Source organism: Mauremys reevesii, linkage group 4, assembly GCF_016161935.1.
Source record: "Mauremys reevesii isolate NIE-2019 linkage group 4, ASM1616193v1, whole genome shotgun sequence".
Classification (NCBI taxonomy): Eukaryota; Metazoa; Chordata; order Testudines; family Geoemydidae; genus Mauremys; species Mauremys reevesii.
Genome location: NC_052626.1, coordinates 99,343,406 through 99,367,781, shown reverse-complemented (window position 1 = coordinate 99,367,781; position 24,376 = coordinate 99,343,406). Strand labels below are relative to the sequence as shown.

The window sequence follows — 24,376 nt, the reverse complement described above, 5'->3', positions numbered from 1 at the left end:
ACAAGACCAAAACCTCATTGTCCTAGGCATGGTACAGACACATAATAAGAGACAGTCCATACCTTGAAGAGCTTACGAACTAAGTAGACCATACAGACACAGCTGGGAGAAAGGAACTATTATCATAATCATCTTACAGATAGGGTACTGGGACTCAGAGAGACTAAGGGCATGTCTATCTGAACACTTACTCTGCAGCAAACTGGGTTGTAAATCTACCCTGCCCTAGCCTGCTGCACACTAACACAAACTGCCTAGGAAATTCGTGGAAGCTCCTTCACCAGGTTTTCAAAAAGAGGCTGGATTGCCACCTGTCTTGAGTGGTTTAGACCAGAGGTCGGTAACCTTTCAGAAGTGGTGTGCCGAGTCTTCATTTATTCACTCTAATTTCAGGTTTCGTGAGCCAGTAATACATTTTAACGTTTTTAGAAGGTCTCTTTCTATAAGTCTATAATATATAACTAAACTATTGTTGTATGTAAAGTAAACAATTTTTAAAAAATGTTTAAGAAGCTCCATTTAAAATTAAATTAAAATGCAGAGCCCCCCAGACCGGTGGCCAGGACCTGGGCAGTGTGAGTGCCACTGAAAATCAGCTCATGTGCCGCCTTCAGCACGCATGCCATAGGTTACCTACTCCTGGTTTAGACACAACAAATCCAGAATCTTGGACCGAGGTTAAACTAGATGACCCTTTCAGTCCCTTCTAACCCAATGGTTCTATGATTCTAACTGTCCGTGTGGACCCCGCTGCCATACACCATGACGTGCTTCAGTATATTCCTGTTTCAAAGCAGGGCAGATCAAAGCACATGATGGAAGGTTCAGTGTGAGGCAGCAGGGTCCCAAAACGGACACCTAGCACGTGGCACACAAGTGCCAGGTAGACTTACACCCCAGCATGCCACAAACTAGGTGTTCATGTAGACAAACCCTCAGTGACTTGCCCAAAGTCACTCAGGGAGCCATGGCAGAACTAGGAGTCGACCCCAGATCTTCTGAATTCCAGTCCAGTGCCTTAACTACAGCCATAAAACACCTTCCATCCAGGCAGGGATCTCAAGGCATTTATAAATGTTACTGAATTTAAATTCAACCTCATAACTGACATGAGGTAAGTAAATATCTTGATTCCCATTTTATTATGGTTATTATCTGCATTGTGTTAAACTGTGCAAGCATATAACAAACATACAATCCTAGCCCAAAGTGCTTAATATACCAGTGAGAGCCCGTGCGACTCTTCCACAGTGACATAGTTAACTCATGGCCAACCCTGGAACAGAAAACCAGACCTCCCTTGCTTCGACCACAAAACCATTTCACCTCCAATCTAGGCAGATGGGAAGTCACCTGCATGAGTTACCTGATAGTAAAGCTTAGGTATAAGATAAAGATGGACCATGGGTTGACTAAACTTGGATGTACCCATGTCAAGGCACATGACTGCACAAGCATTTCTTTAATAGAAGCAGCACTTTCCCCTCCTTACACAGACGGATTTGCTCCTGGAGCAAAATAACCTGAGGGATGCAACCCTTTATCAGTAGTTTTCCAGGATAACTCCGAAGTTTAAATTATTGTATCTGGTACCTTGACACAAGATAGCAAGGTGGCTGGTGCACTCATTAGCTCAGACTCTGTACCTTTGCACATTCTTTTATTTTAGAGATCTCAATGCCTAGAGAGAAGAGATTTCCATTCCTCTGGCTGGGCCTCATATGGTATAATCTTTTATTCAAAATACTAAGGCATTTCTACTGGGCTCATTAACATGTACGGGGGGGGGGGGTTCTCTTACTTTCTGAAAGAGGGATACATGCTATACACCTATTTTGAAGGAAGATTATTTTGGCTTAACAAGAACTGAGTTTTGGAGATTGCTCCAGAGGCAATCTCTTGTTTTATTAATGTTCAGACACAATAGTGATGTCTCAGCTTAATCAAGAACTTTTTTTTTTTAATGCTTTTGTCATTTGGCTCTGATATTTGCTCCTTCATCACAGAAGCATAACTAAGACCAATACCTCTGTTTGGATATGGACTAGCTAAGTATGGACATGTTTGCAACAGGGCTGCCCAGAGGATTCAGGGGGTCTGGGGTCCTCGGCGGCAGGGGGCCCCCACTTCGGCAGTAATTTGGTGGGGGCCCCACCGCCAAATTACCGCCGAAGACCCAGCTCTTCAGCGGCGAGTCCCGGGGTGGAAGGACCCCCGCCGCTGAATTACTGCCAAAGATCCAGAGCGAAGAAGCTCCGAGGGCCCGGGCCCCATGAGAGTTTTCCGCCCCGCCCCCCAGGCAGCCCTGGTTTGCAAGTCATGGAAGAGTAGCTAGCTGATATGTCTCTTTCCCACTGTCTGGTTTTGTTGTTCTACTATTTCTGAGCATTGAGTCAATTACTACTGAAAACACAGTTTTGTCTGGTTGCATGAGTTTAATTATTATTTACCAGGCTCTAAAAGAAAAGAACATTATATTGATTGATCAAAATCTGATTGATCTACCTCTGTCTGATTGATAGAAAAGAGAGATCTGTCCAAGAAGATATATTCTGCCCTCACAGGGGGATAGACTCAGCTAATAGTTGTCATCAAATCCTATGACCAGTAGGAAGATGATTGGTTACTGGGAGATAATTACACCTCTGTCATGCCATTATCAGCACGTTATGAAATGCTACCCCTGCAAATTGTATAGAAACCATATACTGCACTATGGGCTTGCAAATCTCTAATCAAATCCTATATTAAATGGAGACAACGACTGCTCAGTTTAAGTGGGTTATTTAGCATGTTTACAGTAAATCACCTCATGCCTTAAACTAAACTTTTATTATGGCAACGCCTAATGTGTTGATTTAAGTCACATTAAAAAGGAAGAAATGTCTCAGTTGATTCAAATAGCATCCTCTTGCACAGCCTCAAAGTCAGGTCATCCAGGCAGATTACAGAAAGGCAAAGTAAAGGATGCAGAATTTAAGCATAACAAGCTATTAAGCGTCTCACTTGGCATATTACTATGATTCAGGATTGGCTCTAGATTTATGCCCATGCTTGCACCTACAAATTCTACATTACTTAACCTTAGTCAAAACATATGATGATGAGGAGACTATGAAAAGAAAGGCCATTTAACGCCTACTGTCACATGTACTTAGAACTCAGACATACACTTCTAAAGAATATTAAGGTTAGAAATGGTTTGAACCAGAACTGTAGATCCAAAGTTCAGTAAAGTCTAGCTCCAAACTTCCCAGCTCAGCCTGTCTCTATATTGGCCTCAGACTGACACACCAAATCAGCCTATAAGATGGATGGATGGATGGATGGATGGATGGATAACTGCTATATAAGTGCCAAGTATCATAATTACCATTAATATACAACTCTTAATCTTGAGGCTGTAAGAATCTGGCTCTAAACTCAAGCCCATCTCTAATTAAGACAGAAGCTCTTCTCTTTCCCCCCTCCCCACCCAACAATATTATTTTGTGCTCATTTGCTATATTGTGAAAAAGAGACACCGAGAGCGCCTAGTGCTGTGGACTAGCAAATTCAGGAATGGACCAGACAGTCAGGTCCATTCCTGGTGAAACCTAACTGAGCTACAGACATACAGTCCATCTCTAGCAGAAAGACATCAATACACCACATGAAGTGACACATGCCACTAGCCTGTTGCCCAGTATAATTGGGAATCAACGTAATAAGAGGAAAGGTAAATCTGTACAGTGAAAAATCAAGAGAGGCTCGGGAAAGAATACAAAACTCAAGATGAGAGACCTGGTGCAGAAATAAAATTACTTGATTCATAACATCATAGTTTTATCTGTAGATTAAAAAATCTCTTTAAAATGTTTGAGTAAATACAATTATCCCCGTTTTATGGATCGGATAATGAAGATACAGAGCCCTTAAAAGGCTTGCCAAGGCCACAAAGCAAGTCTTCAACAAAGATGGGGATGGAGCTCCACTGACATCAATGGCAAAACTCCCACTTACTTCAACGGGGTGAGGATTTCACCTCAGATTCTTAATCCTGTGCTGCACACGCTGCACTACTTCTCAACCATTTAGGATCAGGGGCGGCTCCAGGCCCCAGCCCGCCAAGCACGTGCTTGAGGCGGCACGCCTGCGGGAGGTCCACCGGAGCCGCGGGACCAGCGGACCCCCTGCAGGCACGTCTGCGGGAGGTCCACCGCAGCCGCGGGACCGGTGACCGGCAGAGCGCCCCCTGCGGCGTGCTGCCATGCTTGGGGCGGCGAAATGGCTAAAGCCGCCCCTGTTTAGGATGAGGCCATTTAACCCAAAGCAGAAAAAATTATGCAATCGGCGTGACTCAAACAGCACAGCCAGGAGAAGAGGAGTGGGAGATGGCTGAAATAGAGAAATAGAAGATATGACACAGAAGGCTGACTAGGAAGCCAGCAAAACAAACAAATACATCAAATTAAGAAAGCAACAAAACTGAGAACAAACCCAGATAGTTTAAAAACAAAACAGTCAAAGGCATCATTAGAAATAGTTTTGCCTTTAAAGCAAAAAGCGGTACATGTTTTTTATTCCAGTGTTTTCACATTGACAATTTCATAACTGAATTTATATTTTTTCCTTTCTGCTTGTGGTTGGAGAAGTTCAGAATAAAATGGCAGGTATGCCAAGCCTGGACATCAGTTACAAATTGACACACAGCGCACTGCTGGGATCAAAGCCAAAGCCCACGATTCCCCATCTCTCTGAAATCATTCCTCAATATTAGCCACCTCTGCCTGCAGATGCACTGCTATCGATGGTCACCTCTAAGGACCCATTCTGCTTTGGATAAATCATTCTGTATTTATGTTGGCTTGATCCATCTAAATCAGACCTTATTTACACTGGGGGAGGGAAGGGAAGGGGTGGCTGTTGGCACTAGACTGATTACACCATTGCAAATATCAAGCATAAATACACTTCTCTAGTATAAACTGTGATTTGTACTGGTGCAGCTTCCTTCAGGTGATATGCACTGGTGCAAGCCATGGCTTATAATGATGTAGCACATCTACACTAGGGGTTTGCAGCACAGTACCTACAATAATGCAACCCTACCCCCAACCCAATACAAACAACCAAAAACAATGTGGTCTTCCCCTACCCTCCCTCACCAGAACATTTATTTTTAGACCCACATCCACTCCAGCACCCCAGTTCTACTGCAGCCTTGGACACAAATGTATTTAAAGCCTTCAAGTGCTAGCCTGAGAGCTTTCTAGGGCTGAGAATATCCTTCTTATTTCTTTGTACTATGCCTAGTACAAAGGTGCTATTGTAATACAAAAAACAAAACAAGGTCTATAAAGGGACTCAATCTAAACTGAACAGGATTGACAACAATTTGTATCACAAAGCAATACGCCTGGCAACGCTTCTCAAAAGGAGACTAGCATCAAATCAACTTTGCTGTCTTTAAAGCATAAATGAAAACATCAGTTTTGGATGTTGCACTTGCTAGCTATAAACACAGAGGCAGAGAGAATATCATTGCAAGGGAGCAGTAGCTGGCTCCACTCCTCAGCTTGTGTCGCCTGCAGATGGGGCAGCGCACAGCAGAGACACCTGGCCATGCCTCCGTGTAGGAGGAGGAGCGCGGGACATGCCGCTGCTTCCTGAAGCCGCTTGATGTAAGTGCTGCCTGGAGTCTGCACCCCTGAGCCACCCCCCATGCCCCAGCCACCTGCTCTATCCATGATCACTCTCCCACCCTCCGAACCCCTTGGTCCCAGCCTCCTACATCCCAAACCCCTCCTACACCAGCTCCACCCCAGAGCCTGCACCCCCAGCCAGAGCCCTCACCCCCCTGCACCCCTCCCTGCCCCAGCCCAGAGCCCCCTCCTGCACCCTAAATGCCTCATTTCTCACCCCACCCCAGAGCCCGCACCCTCAGCCAGAGCCCTAACCCCCTTCCACACCCCAACTCCAATTTCATGAGCATTCATGGCCCACCATACAATTTCTGTACCCAGATGTGGCCCTTGGGCCAAAAAGTTTGCCCACTCCTTGCCTAGCACATATTCTTCTGCTCTCCTAGTTTTGGAAATATGAGACTTAATTCCAAAACTAAATCATCCTTTTCCAGAGTTTCTGGGACAAAATATTGAGACATACAAAATGATCCACAGAAATGTTTGGTTTAAATTTCACAGTCTGCAGTGGACTTACCGATCCAAAGTATCCTGAGGCACTTTACTCCCTCCAGCTCTGTTGGTGGCACTAGCATTCTTGTTGGCCGTCATGGTCATTTCTGCTCTCTCTGGATTTGGATACCTGCAAGAAACCAAGTCAAGCAATTAAGCTTTCCAAAGTGCTAGAGATAATATTCCCAAGATACCATGTCAACAGTGGGCAAAACCCAGAGCATCTTCTCATTTTGCAAAATCTGGTCAGTCAGATAATGATTCTGCAAAACCAAATCCCCTGACCAATTGTGGTTCAGACCTGAATCCCATTTTTTCAGTCCCAAAGTTGAAGTGATGTGTGTGTAGGGGTTGGATATATGGCTCTGATTTTGGCCTATCCCTATTAGCACGGAGATGGATGTTGGTTTTGCAAAATTTCACTAATTGGCTTTAGCTCTCTGTCCAACAGTGCTTGCACAGAAGTCAGTAGTTGCAGAGAGTGACACTGGCAAATGATAAAGCTGAAACTAAAATTCTGGATATTCTAAAAAAAAATCTAAGAAACTTGACACAGTTTGTGTCCACACTACACCATTTTTTATCACAGCCACAAGCACATTACGGAATCATGCTCAAGCCTGTTGGTTACATGAAGAGATCAATGGATGGTTCTGACTAGCTCTCCTGGCAGTAATGGGATTATTTAAGTAAAGTTACCTTGAGATACTAAGATGGCAGAATCAGGTTTTTTGCCTTCCTGCTCTGCAGAAAGGTGGCAATAACTCCTAATTACTGCCTAGCGGTACTGGGGGATGGGATCTGGGAACAAACCAAAAGCCATAAATTAAATTTTAATCACAATGAAAAATATACATATCCAATTATTATTTCTAGAATTTCCAATCCAAGCAAAATCTAACATTCCTGAGTTTACAGATTCCTTATGGCTGGCCTGATGTAAAAGAGCCTCCAAATGCTGTTAAAAATAGACAAATTTTGTTTGTTCTGTTTTATACCCAGGAGGCACAAAGAATAACCAGAATCCTGTAGGAATGTCCATGTGGAGATGGCAGGCAGTGTGGAGAAGACCTTGCTTATGTAGCCCCATGAGACACATACAAACAAGAAATACATCTATCAGCTTGTTTCTCAACTGCAAAGGGGCTTAGATGTGTAACACAGGAATTGCTGAGCAAAAACACATTCTGGAAAAAACTCAGTGGTAAACAAGGGAGAGATGGTGACTGGTAACTCTGTGTTCGGCAAGTCCCACAAGTATGTGAGAAAGGAATGCCAGAGAAAAGCTGAACTGTTCAGTCATGCTCCCGAGAGCCAAAGAGGGGGACTGCACAGACTGAGTTGACTTTTGCAACATCTCCACATACTGGCAAAGAAACAACCCATTACTGAGGGATTGATTCTGCCCCCATCCCACTGATGTCAGTGAGAATCTTGTGCAGAGATCAAGAGCAGAATATAGCTACAAAATCTATGAGCCAGATTCTAATCCCAGATGTGTGACTGGTGCACTCCTCCATCACATACCTCTTCAGACTAGACCCCTGGCTCTGTGAATTGCCTGCATTAGTCCCACTTCACTGGTATAGGGCAGTGCTCTGCTTACAGCTGCTTTAGGGGCATTCCTTAGCTGTTATAGAAATGCTATGTCAAATGGGGAATAACCCTACCTTTAAATACCACACCTTAAATACCCCATGAGGTAAACAAGACAAAACTCAGGTACAGTGAACACTAAGTGGGTCCTTTATTTAGGATGCTGGGCACTCCCAGACACTAGCTCGCAATAGCTTTTGAGTTCTCAGTAGCTTGGAGCTTGTGTTGCTGAGTTGCCACCCAGGGGCTGCTTAAGCCCTGACCAGAATTGCTGACCACGGAACCCATTAATAGCATAGTTAATGCGAAAATAAAAAGTATTGCAAGACGTGCTGTTTAGCTAAACCCATAATAAATCAAGGCTGCTTGAAAAGCAAACTATAATGTGATGCTGACAAATGAGCTGGGTATTGACAACACATAAAGCCTTGTACAAACAGACTCATCACTGCAAAGAGGACATTCTCTAAACTGTTTTATTCCACTGCAAATAAGGTCACAGAAAATTCATGTGGAACGCAGCTCAAACTGTAGAATCACTTATACAAACTACAGATTCCAAGAGTTTTATGATTGTCTTGCATGTATTAGCTTTCCCAGATCAGATGAAAGTTTTTTCCAGTCACTGATATCTTTTTCTGCAGCAAAGCTCCCCAAATTCCACTAACGTCTCAATATTATTGTTATTATACATGCCAGATAGCAGAGCTGCAATGAACCGCCTGCTACAATTGGGAGAGGACTTCTTTGGGGGGTGAGGGGGGGACAAAAAACACAACCCTCTGAAGCTAGCCAGGCTTTCTAGGATTGCAAATTCCACAACGAACCAATAGCTTCATAGTACTTTCCACTCACCAGTGCTTTTACTGGGAAGACTGTCTGAATCACTAATACAAGGTGCTGAAAATAAATGAAATAACTACAGCATAATGTCAAACGATGACTTTTAATACACATGTGCTATATCCATTTTAGAAGACTTACTTTTCTGTTAGAAACCAAGATGGACTTAATTGATTCAAGAAACCTAGGACGCAAATCTGTTTTAGAGGTGCTGCAGAGTAGCGTAAAACTTAGGAACGATACACACACGCCCCCAACAAAAAAAAGTATTTTCTGTTTGGAGCATCTTTGCAGCACTATGAAACTTGATATCCTTGTTTTCACATCAAATACGTGATAACTTAAACCCTGTATTTCAAAGCTACCATGAGCTCTCTGAACTGACTAACTGTTGTTTAGAACTGGCTTTTTTTCAGTAGAAAAGGAAGCAGTTTTTGAAAAATTCATAAAACATGGCAAATTTGGGGGCAAAATCTTGAGTTCAAAATACAACGCAAGATTTCCAGCAGTTTTACATTTCCTTGTGAATAGTTTGCACAGCTTTATTCAGAGCTTTGTTTGTTGTTTTGCCAGACCCTCTTGCTCAATCTAGACATCGTGGCATCTTTTCCAATGTGGATGTTGAGTTCTGTTTCACGTGAAAGATTGACTGTGATAGTGGAACCCAGGGACTTGTTCACCACTTCAAGTTCATAGTTGTTGATCTTGATGGAGGGTGCTTTCTCAGCTCCTTGGCACATTATCTTCATCTTTTTTCAACTTATGTGAAGCCCAAAGTCTTTACAGGCTTTGGAAAAACTGTCCATAAGGATTGTCACTGCTGCGTCATCAGCAAAGAGGAGGTTTTGGATAAGGGCCTCCTGGGTATTGGTTTTAGATCTTGGTTTAGGTAGGACATGAGGAAAAATGGTCAGGGTGGTTAAGTACGAGAATAAATTGCCTAGGGAGGTTATTGAATCTCTGTCATTGGAGATTTTTAAGAGCAGGTTAGACAAACACCGGTCGGGAATGGTCTAGATAATGTTTAGTTCAGTCCCCTGCACTCATGGCAGGACTAGATGGTCTATGTGATAGCTGGATGAGGTAAAAACTAGGCTCCCCTTAATGACATTAAGGCCTCAATCTCCTGATGTGTCCTATGGATTTGGAATCACCATTTTCCGTTAACTTGAACGCAAGTCCTTTCCCAGCTAACTTCTGCTCTCATTTATACCAGCAACTGCAGTTACACTGATTCATAGGGCCAGGTCCTCAGCTGGTGTAAATACATGTAGCTTGGCTAAAGTTAATGGAGCCATGTCAATTTACACCAGCTGAGAACAGAGGTTTTAAGGCCGAGGAGCGAGGGGGGGTGGGGTGGTCACTACAGTCACCAGTTCTGACCTGCATAAAACAGGCCATAGAATTTACTCAGCAGTTCCTGCACTGCAGGAACCTATTCTTTCCTATTGTGTAAAATGAATGCTCTCAAGCCCAGTCACTTGTGGCTGACTTAGAGGCTCTCTCTTATGGTATGTCTACATTTCAAGATTGGGGCACGATTCCCAAATCAAGGTGTCATACTTGCACTAGTTCTCAAAAGGCATCCAATCTCAACATAAAGACTCCAGATGATGCATTCACCACACAACTTGGAAGTTAATGAAAAAAAATTGCATCTTGAATTTTTCTAACTTCAACTTACTGGCGTAACTAAGAGCAGAAGGTGGCCCTTCATTTGAAACTCCCACAGCTTAGCAGACTTATATGTTTTCATTTTATAGCCTACTCAAAATCCCTCCCCCAACCATATGGTACTTTTTCCTACTTAGACTTAAACAGGATTCATTATACTCTGATTTTTTTAAAACGTCCCTCATTTCTACAGCATATTTTCCAGTAATTATACAATTCCAATTAAAAGTCCTTAAAGTATGTTGCAATCCTTCAAAGCCAGCTCTCTGAAAGTCAGAAACATTAGCATTGTTTATCTGTCAGCTTATGAAGAGTTCAGATTCCATTATTTACCAAAAAGCTCTGAACTCAAAAAACCCAGAACTTTTTATCACCACCAAGATCCTAACCCTCTTGCTCTGACAATTACTGGGTTCTAGCCTGCAATGTAGTCCCTGGTGCAAAGGACCCACTTAGCCCTGCTCAAATGCATCAGGTATGAGGAATTTTGGGGGAATGTAGAAAGGTGATGGAGTGGAATAAGAAGTATTGTCTAGTGCTTTAGGATAGGGGGTGGTGAGTCTGGACTTCTGGGTTCTAATGTGGCTTCGTCACTGACTGAGTTGGGCCCTAATTCTCCAAAGACTTTATCTTTGACGGCAATGGGGCTACTCACCACGCATAGAAGTTCAGAACGTAGGCAAGTTTTATTGCAACAGTCTTGCTGTGTAATGTTGAGCAAGGCCCTTCAAATTCTGTACCTCACTTTATCATGGGTAATGTGTGTCCTGTCTTAATTGTTGCAAAGATTAATTAACGTTCATGAAGAGTTCGGAGCTGCCTGGATATGAACACTGCTACGTATTAAATACACGGGTGACCGATGTACCAGGGAATAGCTAATTGCTTGAGACCCAAGGCTTGCATGTGTTTCTAAAGCCCCAGTCCAGGCAAATTATTTTCATCTTGCAAGTTGTGGTGATCAAAACAATATGAGGATATTTTATTGCTGCAGATCTGAAGGAACAGTCCCCCTCCTAAAGGAATATCAGAAGCCATTTTTGAGAGCTAGAGACTTAATGGGAAACAAGCCTTTATAGAGAAGGGAAAGCATTGCAAGCTACTAATCCTGGTGCATGCTTTGAAAAATGGTCCCTACACTGTATTATGACTAAATCCCTGGAAACAAACAATTAATATAAATAATAAATAAATAAATAATAAATAATAATAATATGGTGAGATTGTTGACCGATTATTTATTCAGTTAGAAGGAGCTGTTCCTGGTGTCTAGGCATCTAGGGGTTAGTTCTAAAGCAAGAACATTTTTTCTAAATGCTTTGTTTAAGGATATCTTGCCTACATTTCAAGAACAGCTGCACTGCTCAACTCTCTTTGGTGACACAGCTTGGCTTGGTGGCAGTTTGCCTGTTCCATTCCAGTAAAACATATTAGTATGTTCTCTCACAACAGCCCCAATGCCCTATTTGGTTAAAAAAGGAAAATCCACCCTTGTAAGCCAGTGACTGTTTAAAATTTGTTTGTCTCTAGTGTGCATCTGTAGAGATACGGTGACGTTTCACTCCATATTCTTTATAAAAATATGCTTATGATATGAATATGACATAATGGATACATACTTTATGCAAGATAGGTCTTGTAAGGTATCACTGGAAAGGTTATGATTTACTAAATGTGATTATCCAATTTGTATGCTCGTATCATTTCTGTATCTAAGGTTAGATAGAAATATGGTTTCTAGTTAGAAATATGGACTATGTAACAATTACAACTGGGTGTGTACTGGGAAGACACCCACCAGACGACAGGCCATCAGATTTGATGAGCCATCAGGAAGGAACAACAAAACCATGACGATATTAATCTCTCTCCCTCCTGGGAGGTGTCCGAGGACGTAACTGTGACACTACTAGGTCAGGTGGTCTTGTCACCAGATACTAAGCATTACCTGGGACTTCTTGTAACTTTCCACTGGAAGGGAAGGGGGGTCAAGTTTGGGAAACAAAGGATTCCCGCCTTATGTAAATCCTATTTAAGGGTGGGGAGGAAGGCAAATGTGTCTCCTCTTCTCCAGACCAAGTCCAGACTGAGACAGGGGTCCAGTCTGAAAAAGAATATAACTGGAACTCTGAACCACAGAAACTTTGCAACCTGCCTAAAATAACATTTATGGTAAAAAATTACATTTTGTAACCTGTTGCTTAAGTATATTGAGCTTAGCTCGTATACTTTATTTGCTCAGTAATCTGCTTTGTTCTGTCCATTATCTCTTATATTTACTTAAAATTCACCTTTTTGTAGTTAGTAAACTTATTTCTTGATTATAATATAATGCAGTTTATGTAATTTCTACCTTGGGAGGCAAGAAGTTGTGCAAATCTCCTCCCACACTGAGGGAGAAGGAGAATTTCATCAAACCTTTGGATTTGTACCCCTTAAAGAGAGTGGGCACGTGTGCGCTGGGGGAGCCCTCTCACACAGAGCTCATTTCACTCTGCGTCTGCAGCGGGGGGTGGCCCTACCTGTGTATGTGCTGCAAGAGGCCGGAGAGCCTAATCCAGCAAAGCAGTAAGAGGGAACCCAGGCTGATTGAGCAGGGGAGGCTCAGTTAAACCCCAGCACATCAGGTGACACCCCTAAGAGCCCAAACCCATCACAGATACCATAAAGGCCATTTTTATAGGACATTGTCCCCCAGGTATTCTCTGTTTTAGCTGCAGCTTCTAGGTTGATCCCATCTTGAGGATTCCGACATGAAAGCAGCTCCCTGTGTGGCTTTTCTTGTGTGATGTCAGAAGAAGTGCTAAAATCCAAACAAACATCCAAAATCATGGCTAGCGAAAAATAACTTTTGTTTGCTCACTAAAAACTTGTGAAGAGAAGCACATGTCAAAGTTTGTGTCATGATTTAAAAAGAGACATGTTTGTTTTCTTATTGCAGCTCAACACAAAGCTGTGAAGCCAGAAGGAGAGAGGAAAAGACCAGAAGAAGAGAGACTCATCTTGACTTTTCAGACTAGCTTCCCTATCCATGGGACTTTATTAGCTACAGTAGAAAACAAAGAGAGGACACCACGCCTAGCTTTGGATAATTTTTCATCATAGCAGCCTTCTGTATGCGTCTTCCCACTAAAGCCAAGTTTTAGTAAAGAAGTAGCTAGACGTTCAAGATGGTTAATGTCAAGGTGCGGAGAGAGAGAGAGGAGTATCAGAATACTCAGCTTTGCTCTCTGGTCACATGTGCCACTCTAGAAAAATGCTTACCATGACCATCCCATACAGAAGCAGTGTTCAGGGTATAAATTTAGGGCTCTACCCTACAAGCCCTTAAGAATGTGAATAGTCCCAGTGGGACCACTCAAGCAAACAAAACAGTGTCACCAATTCCACACATTCAAAAATCATGGGTAAGGTCTCACACACACAAAAACAAAACAAAACAAACAAAAAAACCCACCACAATTCTGAGAGGCTTAAATATCATGGGATTTTAAGAATAATAAATGTGTGGCTCTTTTTTAGTTGCCTCCTAGTGTTGGAGTCTTTGAGGGTCATGCTTTCAAGCTCTCCTCTCTAACCATTAGGGATAGAAACTTTTGGGGTTTTTTTAAATGAAAGCTGATATTCTCATGTGATCATATTACTCCAGGAGACAGGGATGTCAGAAAAACACCAAATATCATGAGATTCTCAGGAAAATGGCAAGATTGGGCAACACTTAAAGGGTTTACAGGTTAAGACCCTTAGATTCCAACAAATCCATAAATGCAACATGGGCCAAACCATGGCCACAGGGTTACAGTGGACTCCCTGGGCCTTCACAGTAGAGAGGTGCCAGAATTTCTGAAGGGCCAATCATCAAGTTGGGAGCTCACACCAGTCTGTGGGTGCCAACCATCGTGTAACTGATTGGTTGCTCTACAGCTCTTGCTACTGTAGCAAGCACATCCTCAGGATTGTTCTGACTTCCCTCTATGAGGGAAGTCAGAGACCTGCACGCAGGGCCCAAAATGGATTATTTGCAGAGCACCTCAATGTAGATTTTCCTCTTGATTATAGTTAGGCATAATTTTATATCTGTAGTGTAGGTTCTATAGTACTAAAGAATATGGCAATTTGCCTGCCGGGGAATATTTGGTTTAATGCAACAAATGCTCACCCATGTTCTCATGCATCATACTCATCCCTGCACAAAGGTGCTCAAAGATGAGGAAAAGGGGGCACAAGTAGCACCTCCTCCCCTGTGTCTCAATGCAGAGTCTGGGTACAATGTGATCCTTGCACTCCTCTAAGCACAAGGCTTGGGAAAGCTAGCACCACTGCAGCCACTGGCTTTTCCAAAGTGGATGGGAAAAGGGATGGATCTTAGCTATGCCATCTTCTATAGCAACCAGCACTTAGCAGGCATAGAGCACTGCGGAGGCCTTGCTTTCACCAGGAGGACCTACTGTGACAATGCACAGAACGTGCTAGCGTAACCCACTCGCACAGCCTTGTTTCTCCACCAATGCCCTTTTCTTGGAATAACATTAGTCACTATCCAGAAATATGTCACCGTTTAGTGAAGAAAATAACGTTGAGAGCACTTGGCTCTTTATGGGAAGCCATTAAAGGAGCTCCAAGCAGACTGAGCTACATAGCTATGATGAACGGCCAGGAGGGAGGCTGCATTCCTTTTCTCAACTATTTCCTGACAATCCTCTACGACTGCACAGCTCTGAACTGGACAACTCTGAGCTGGAGAAGGAGGGAACTTCCTCTCTACGAGTGACTTTTAAACTGACATGTTTACAGCAGGGAAAATAAAAAACAACCACTCCACATTGGAACAGAGTTCAGTTCAGTTCCTCGCAGAGTGCCCAGGAGAGACCTCTAAGCCAGACCGTTCAGAAAGGCTCAGCATACACAGCTGAAGCCAGATTTTCACAAGAGCTCAGAACCCACTTGGGAACTTCATTTAGGGGCCTACAAGGGAGATGAGCTCATTTGAAAATTCAGTCCCGGCTGTAGCAACTGAATCTCTGAGCCCTAGTGTCTGACTGCCATGTTACTGTGAAAAGTGGCCACTGCACACAGGATACTAACCCGTCCCCTTTTAATGAATTTGGGATAGTTAAATATTCACATTGGTACAGGCTGAATCTTGCAGTCCTCACTCAGACAAAATCCCCATTGGCTTCCATAAGCCCTTTGATTATGAACTACTCACTGCCACACTTAGGCCCTGATCCAGCAAAGTACTTAAGCATGTGCTGAACTTTACACAATGGAATTACTCACATGCTTACATTCAATACATGATCAAGTGCTTTGGTGGAGTCGAGGCCTTACTCAATATTAAGCACCCCTCCCCCCAGAAACATAATAAAGGAGTTAGGAACCTAAGTGACTTACAAACTTGAATCCTATTCAATGGGACATAGGCTACTAAATCACTTACACATTTCGGACAAATTTTACTCAAAATAAAGTTATCTAATAGCATTTCCTCTATTTATGGGCTGAGAGGCATTGTCACCCATCTAAGGCCATATTGCAGATCTCGTCTGCTGATGTTGAGAGTGTAGAGATGTCGTGAAGCCCAAACCAGGTTTGCTTGTACACTAATCTACTCCTTAAATATCTGCATTTGTCAAATCTTGACCTGATCAGCAGTAGACATATGCCAGAAATCCTTAATGATGAGAAATTTCCTTCATCTTCTTTTGACTTTTTACTTTCTGTCATGCTGCCTCCTATCACCTGATGCCATAAATCCTCCAGCAGATAGAACAGACAAATTCTACTCAGAGTGTATTACAGTCCAAAATTTGTGCTAAAAGTGTCATGTTAAAGCACTGTATCATTCTCATAACTCCAACGTTGCTAAGACAATCAGAGCTATAAAACACAAAGAAAACCTCATAAAAACTAAACAAGATTAGCACTGCTGTCCCATATTTGCATGTCATCTACTGGACATTTTCAATATTGTTAAGATGGATTTTTTTGTTGTTGCAATTATGGGGAACATATTGTGATATGTATTTGACAGAGTTCTGAATTTAGCTAAGTATACTGCTTGGCTTTTATGCTTTTCACTATTTCTGGATTTATTTATTTATTCATTTATTAGAGTATAGCATTAGTAGGGTTGGTTGTTTTTTTAATTCTTGGCCTTGGATATTTAAATCAGGTCTATAAGTAAGGTGGATTTGAACTAAACCCTGCATACTTACATTTGTATAAATCTGGAATGATAAAACTATGTTCTGATTTGTGCCTTGTTTAAAGCAAACTGTGATAAACCACTTATTCCTTAATTTGACCATTAGTTTATGAGTTATTTCCCTTTTTGATAAGGTATAGCTATTGTCAAACAAGCAGAGAAGCAACTTCACTGTGGCAAAGACTTACTAATACATTTGTGCTAATTATTTAACTCGCAAATGAACATGTCCAGTACTGCAAATACATTACACTGAAGATAAACTTTTACACACTCCATAACCTTCACTGCACATTACTGATCTATCTGAAACTGTGCACCTAACTGTTCCAGGGGAATATTAGAAGTGACTGCTCCCACAATGGTAGGGAAGGAAACATTAAGAAAACGTGCCTGGTCATTGTTCAGTCAGAGTCCCTTCCTAGGCTGAGGGGAAAAGATACATAAAATCACATTAGCTAACTTGATTTGAAACACCCCTTAACATCTAGCATTGATGCTGTTTATCATCATGTTTGCTGATCTTATTGAAATCTTTAAGGGAGCCTAAGTTTCAACGTCACCAGCTAATGCAACTGTAAAAGACAATAGGCTAGGATAAAAAGGTATGTTTTTTGCATATATAACACATGCTAACATGTTCTAGACATGACTAGCTTGACTAGGTTTGCACTTATTGAAGACAATCTGTCTTGTCCAACAAATATGTTAGAGTGCATTAGCTAATGCATGTTCTCATCACACCTTTAAATCCTCATTTACACAAGGTCTTAAAGTGCATCTACAGTAGAGCATGTCTGGACTAGGATAAAAGGCTGGTTTCTTAGATCATGTTAACTAGCAAAGTCTAACATTTTCTGAAACTTTAGTGTAGACAAGGCATGCTGAACTATATTAGTTAATCAGTTGAAGTCTGGATGTGAGCTTAGGGCTCATCTCAACCAGGCAACACCTGTAAAAGTTTCCTTATCTACAACAGAGTTTTAAAACATTTGCTAATTTTTTTAAAAACACTGTTTACCCTAGGTGTAGGAGGTAAGTGGTGTTTCAAATAATGTTAGCTAACTCAACTAAAAAGCACCTTTTCCCTTGTCTAGAAAAGCACTTAGATCCCATGGTCTAGATTCTGAACTCAGTTACTCAGAAGAATGAACTGCTGAGTTGCTGGTCTAATGAAGAGAGGATGCTGGATCAGAGACAATCTGATCCAAAAAAATTGTCCCTGTGCTAAATTGAGCGCATACTACATTCAACAAGGCACTGAAACCTCAAGAGGGCCTTTATACTTCCATTTTAAGGCAGAACTACGTTACTGTAGACTTGCACTCTAAATGTATTTTATGTCACTAATATATATAAATTACATTTTGGATTCTGCAAGTATAACAACTATTTGTACTTCTTTTTGAAAAAATGGAAGCAAAAGAAAAAAAATGATGAAAAAGGCCCATTTAACCATTCTCTCTCTTACACAATGAAATATGCCACTTTTGATGCATTAAAAGAGCAATATAAATTTTGCCATGAACTTTTCAGATGAGTTCAATGAGAGCTACATGTGGGCATCCCCAGATCTGGACCATCTGATCAAATCCTTCATAGGTAAGAAGTACTTGTTTCCCTCTGCCATATTTGAGTGTAAATTCACAATCTTATAATCCCTCTCAGTGTGCTTCATGATCTACTTTATGATCTTTAACTGAGTCCAAGCTCAATATCTCTCATACAAAAATTGCAGAAAACCCTCAATTAGAACTCATCACATGAGAAAAGAACAAAGTTGGCACTAAGTAGTTAGAAACATGCATCTATCTGTCTGGGCTTTGCAACACTTACAAGTGAAAACCTGTCGCTTCAAAGAGGACCTGGTGCTTGAATGAAAACTTTGAACCACTGTCTATTTATAAATGATGTCACTAATATACCACATATTCTATTTTTCTTCCTTTGTCCTTTCTTCCCCCGCCCACCCCCCCCAGGACATTTGCATGAAAACACACACTTCGCTTTCTAAAAGCTCATCTGCTCTGGTTGCTTATTCCCCATTGAAGTCATAATCCTCTGTTTGTGACATCAAAATAATCTGCATAATAGCTAATTGTTTGTGTTGTCACAAATGGAGGATTATGACTTCAGTAGGAATGAGCAATAGCAGCAGATGAGCTTTTATGAAGCAGATAACCTTTTTTCATGCAAATTTCCTTTGTGATAAAGAACAAAGGGGAGAAATGGACAAAAATGGTGCATAAAACGACTTGTTTCAAAACAGACTGTTTTTTCAAGGTTTTCCATGGGGTTTCAGCAACTCTTAAAAACATGCACTTTACAATTCAAAGCACACTTCATTCTTCATCACATGCTGCTGCTTCTGTGGCTGCTGAGGAGCACATGCTGCAGACACAAAGGGAATAAAGCTAAGCTGAGGCTCTTGGCATTTCCCCGAATGAACCTTCTGAAAACTCTCACTGCATTTGTAACTGAACCCCCCTCCATACAATCCCCCTCCCCCCAATCTGAATGCAGAACCTGCTGCATAGCTTAGAAAAGGCAATTGAAGCACCTCAGAGTTTATAAACTACTTTTCTGAATTTGTGAGTAAATGTAGGAGCCATGTAAGTGCAGGGGTGCAATGGGGTGAACCAGAGGCCCCGGGCCCCTCTTTAATCCCCGACCAGAACTGACATGATGAAGGGGTGGCTGGGCCAAATTTGAGTGGCACTGCAACTGTGTGTGCCTGCTTGGCCCCCAATTCACTATGTACCTGTATGTGTTGAAGAAAGAGGGGAAGGAAGTTTTTAGAAATAGAACAAACAAGGATTTCAAATGGGTGAAACCGTATAGAAAATTACTCCAACAGCTAAATGTGCCAGGACCCATTTCTCTGTAGCGGTTGTGTTGTAACGCAGATCGTATTGCCAGAGCAGTCAGAAAACTTGGTTAGGATACCATGCTAAGGAGTAGAACTGTTGTCTAAGCCATGTATAGCCCAGGTAGCTTGGCCCTATGTCGTACAATATGAGATGCTGGTTTACAGAAGAAAAAGTGGCTGATAAAAGGGAAAGAACAGAAGGGGGAAACAAAAACAAAGGAAAAATACAGTAAATTACTTCAGCTTCTAGAAAGCTTGCTTCTTTCAACATTTAATCTGTGATTTAATTATTATTATCGTATATACTCGTTCATTAGCCCGTTCGTTTATAAGCCAACACCCCAAGATGGTTAGGTAAAAATAGCAAAGACTGTATGACCCTTTCATAAGCCGACCCAATATTTCAGGGGTTGGCAAACTTTGGCCTCGGCCGTCAGGTAAGCCGCTGGAGGGTTGCGACGTTTTCTTTACTTGGAGCGTCTGCAGGCATGGAGCCTCTCAGCTCCCTGTAGCCGGGGTTCGCTGTTCCCATGGGAGGTGTCGGAAGTGGCACCATGGGTAAACAAACCGACAATGTATTAGACATTCAATTCAATGATTCCATAGAGTTTAAAATCATCACATTTTAGACCTGTTTATAAGCCGACCCCCGCTCTTTGATGCATCACTTTTTTACCAAAAATATTCAGCTTATGAACAGTCTATCGATATTTGTTATTTGTACTGTGATAGTAGCTAGGAGCTGTTGTCACAGACCTGCACACACTGTGCTATGCACTGGACAGACAGACACAGAAGAAAAAGTGGCTGATAAAAGGGAAAGAACAGAAGGGGGAAACAAAAACAAAGGAAAGATACAGTAAATTACTTCAGCTTCTAGAAAGCTTGCTTCTTTCAACATTTAATCTGTGATTTAATTATTATTATCGTATATACTCGTTCATTAGCCCGTTCGTTTATAAGCCAACACCCCAAGATGGTTAGGTAAAAATAGCAAAGACTGTATGACCCTTTCATAAGCCGACCCAATATTTCAGGGGTTGGCAAACTTTGGCTCCCGGCCCGTCAGGGTAAGCCGCTGGAGGGTTGCGACGTTTTGTTTACTTGGAGCGTCTGCAGGCATGGAGCCTCTCAGCTCCCTGTAGCCGGGGTTCGCCGTTCCCATGGGAGGTGTCGGAAGTGGCACCATGGGTAAACAAACCGACAATGTATTAGACATTCAATTCAATGATTCCATAGAGTTTAAAATCATCACATTTTAGACCTGTTTATAAGCCGACCCCCGCTCTTTGATGCGTCACTTTTTTACCAAAAATATTCAGCTTATGAACGAGTCTATACGATATTTGTTATTTGTACTGTGATAGTAGCTAGGAGCTGTTGTCACAGACCTGCACACACTGTGCTATGCACTGGACAGACAGACACAGAACAAAACGTTGGTGCCTGCCCTGAAGAATTTAAAATTTAAGCAGCTTAATGGAGTTTTTCCGAGCTTTCAGACAGGGAAGAAGATGAACACCACTTACTTTCAATGCTATGGGCCAAACTCATTTCTGGTGTATCTCCATCAACATCAGAGTATTACACCAGGAGTTAATTTGTCACTTTCATTTCCTTTCAGAAAATCTGACAGAAATGGTGTCATGATAGATGAAGCCTAGATGAAGCTTTCTGTGTACAATTCATATTACATTTTTGTTCAAGAAAGACCCAGGACTGGGCAAACAAGGAGAGGGAATTACATTTAGTCCCCAGATACAATAACTTCTCCAAAAACATCCAGGGTTCAATTCAGCAATTAAAGATCACTCCACATTATAGCTGGAGCAATGGGCTGTGAACATGCTGCCACATAAAGGACCCTGCAAGCAAAAGAAAAGAAATGGTTTCCTACCCCAGAGTAAGATGGCGGCGGCCGCGGCTGTGCGGAGTATCGGGAGCGGCCTGGGCCGGAGCCTCAGGGAGCTTCGGATCCACCTGTGTCAGCGCTCGCCGAGCAGCCAGGGCACCAGAGACTTCATTGAACAGCACTACGTGACTCTGAAGAAGGCAAACCCGGACTTCCCCATCCTGATTCGAGAGTGCTCTGGTGTGCAGCCTAAGCTCTGGGCTCGATACGAGTTTGGCAGAGAGAGTTGTGTGCCACTGAATAATCTCAATGTGGATCAAGTGGCCAAGGCCCTGGAGAACGTTGTTCACAGCAAAACATGAAGACAAAGAGAACTGAATCTGCATATGCTGAAGCCCTTGCCTGAATGGGTTTACTGGAGAAGCTGTATATCTGTAATTGTAACTTATTAATCGCATATAAAAGCCTGTCTGACAAAAAAAAAACAAAAAACTGTGGTTCTTCAAAATGATGTAATCAGTGTGGATCCCCTGGTAGGTGACTAGCAAACAGCCTCCTCTCAGGGAATGAGTGTCAGCTGCATCTCTCAGACAGTGATTAGAGTCCTGCTCTGCTGAACCTGGCATCTGACCTAGCCTCTAAGTCCAAGACACAGCATTTTACAAATGGCAGTGCATTTCTCCACATTGCCTCATGCCAGACCCCTACTCCTGGCATATTTCTGCAGCAGAGAGGATGTTGCTTATAGACCTGTTCAGAAGGGTCTGACAAAGCATGGTTTTGTTCAAAAATGTTGCTTTGTTCTAGTGAAACATTTCACCGATTTGCCAAAACTCTCTCTAAAACCCAGGAACATCTGCACTCTAGCTGGAAATGTCATTTCCAGCTCCAGCACCGCGGCGATGGCACAGTTAGCAGGACGGGACAGGCCAGCCGCCTGAGTACCATCCTGCCAAGGACCCCATGCACTTACCCATGCAGCTGGCCCATCCCACAGCCCATGATGCCGTCGCTGCCCTTCTATTTTTGGCACGCTATCTCAATCAAAGCTAAAGCATGTATGTCCATCCGAGCTGGAAATTACACCCCCAGTTCGAGTGTAGACATGCCTGCCAGACAGCCAATGTTTCAGGGTCCAAACTGTTCAGGAAGCCTTCCGGGGCTTGCACCGCCCGCCACCATAGAAGGGAGCCTGCCAGAGCCCGAGCTGGAGTCAGGACTCTGGAAACTGAGGCTCCTCTGGCTCAGTGTCAGCAGGTGGAGCTGAGACTCTTGGGGCTGCTCAGGTCTACAGCAAGGAGCCTGCCGGCCCCTGGAGTCCTGGCTAGAGACAGGGCTCCAGGGGTTGACAGGATCGTGCACTGTGTCAGGGAGCCTGCCAGCCCGTGGACTCCAGGGGCTGATAAGCAATTCCGGTTGGGGCTGATGTGTTCAGAATGTGAGAGAGTTTATGGGATTTGTCTTGTATAACTGTCATTTTGATATCTTGGGCCTGTCTATATGAACAGTTAGTTCACAGCAAGCTGGGGTGTGACTCTACCCTGCACTAGCCTGCCATGCACTATCTGCGTGGACCCTGCTGCTGTGCATCAGCAGTTCAAAAAGGACTAGATCAAATCAAACGAACAGTTAATGCGCAATATCTGGATCCACACAGATGGGGTAGATTCACACCCCGGCTTGCCACAAACTAATGGTTTGTGCAGACAAACCCCAAGGGTCTCTGTGAGACAAGGTAGGAGATCCTGAAACACTGTAAAGCAATCAGCCACCCGGGTAGGGGCTGGTGTGACTACCTCAGCAGGTGACAAGGACGATTCTTCTGGTTGAATCTTCCATAGCTCCCATCTCTTAGGTGCTGACATCGGACTCTGGTGGTGGTGGTGGTGGTCTGGGCAGAGATCCCACTGGAGAGCCAGAGCCAGAGATATCAATCTCCTTTTCTTACTGGACCTACTGAAGGAGTGTCTGCAGAATAGCTGCGATGACAGTCCCCAGTAAGGCAATACGGTTAGGGTGCATGGTATATGGGTACTGGCACAGTTGTATCTGGTCAGCCCAGTGCCACTCATGTCTCTTTTGTAGTGGAGCCTTGCAAGGGGGTTCTCTGGTAATGGCTCTTGGGTCACTCTCAGAAGGTAGAGGAGAGGCATCCTAGTTCAACGCTGGGAGAAGGCGAAGAACAGTAATGCTTAGTGAACAGCAGTGGCATGGGGTAATGTCTTGATCTCAGTACTGATGATTTCTCTGCAGGGGAACTTGATGATTCCATGAGGAATTCCTGTAAATGGCACAGTGGCTGGCTCTGGTGTCTTTGTTGTTGCCAGTGCTGTCTTATCTAGCATCACTCCCTTAGCGGAGGTCTTGAACACCCTGTTCTTGGAGGAGTGATGTCTCTTCTCCTCTCCTCTCTTTAGGGTGCAGATTTAGCTGCACATCCTTCAACTTGGGAATCCTCAAGTGGAAGGACGACTTATGCACCAAAAACACATATCAGGGATGAGTATCTCCCAAAACAGGAATGGTGTCATCTGTGCCCATTTTCCAAGGGAATACATCCATTGCAGGTCAGGTTTAGAATCCACCATGGTGGTTGGTGCAGTGAGATGCCCCCCCTCACTGTACTGGGGGGCATCTTCTTTCTGCCTGTGTGTATAGATGGGAGGGTGTTAAGGATCTTCCAAATTAAGAAATTATTGAAGATCAGGGGAGTGAAGACATGTTTTCTTCACAAAACCAGTGAAGAAGATGAGTTTGAAGGTCAGCGAAAAACAGCAGATTAGACACTTGGCAAGACTGTCTTGCTGCCACAGGCAGGAAATGGGAACTGAGAGAGGGTTGCAACCGCTCAGCCCTTTATGCCCTCGTATGGGAGCATGAAGTGGCACAGGGCACACACACAGCCCAGGCCAACACACTACTCAAAGAAATCCGGCCTCATGTGCCTGGGGCACAAGCGTACCAACAGTGGGAGCTACACTCACACTTCCTAGAAGCAGCAACTCAAGATCCTCTCAACCCCAAGCCAGTGGCAAGAGCTTTCCGTCAATGCTTTCAATCGTGAGGATAAACACAAAGCCCATATCACTACGCAGCAGCCCTATGTGGGCCAATCTACAGGGGGACTCTGCTCCCTCTGCTTCAGAGGAAGTGTGGAC

At 43.1% G+C, this 24,376-nt stretch overlaps 2 protein-coding genes across 15 annotated transcripts in view; one reads left to right on the top strand and one right to left on the bottom strand.

The window, feature by feature from the left end:
• DENND2B (DENN domain containing 2B) overlaps positions 1-24,376 on the bottom strand; it is a 307,999-nt gene that overhangs the window by 155,421 nt on the left and 128,202 nt on the right. For 11 of the 14 annotated variants that reach the window (XM_039538757.1, XM_039538759.1, XM_039538756.1 and 8 more), the window contains one exon: positions 6,202-6,306. In XM_039538757.1, coding sequence (XP_039394691.1) covers positions 6,202-6,281 — 80 coding nt within the window. In that variant the 5' untranslated portion in view covers positions 6,282-6,306. Of the gene's footprint in view, positions 1-6,201; positions 6,307-6,875; positions 6,978-24,376 lie in introns of all 14 variants that reach the window. The other 3 variants (XM_039538758.1, XM_039538768.1, XM_039538764.1) reach the window with 1 other exon arrangement.
• On the top strand, positions 21,275-21,695 carry LOC120405279 (NADH dehydrogenase [ubiquinone] 1 alpha subcomplex subunit 2-like). Its single transcript, XM_039538778.1, has one exon. The coding sequence runs from the start codon at positions 21,275-21,277 to the stop codon at positions 21,578-21,580; it is 306 nt and encodes a 101-aa protein (XP_039394712.1). The 3' UTR covers positions 21,581-21,695.

Coding starts and splice junctions, on each gene's coding strand:
- LOC120405279 (XM_039538778.1), top strand. CDS start 21,275: ATGGCGGCGGCCGCGGCTGTGCGGAGTATCGGGAGCGGCCTGGGCCGG.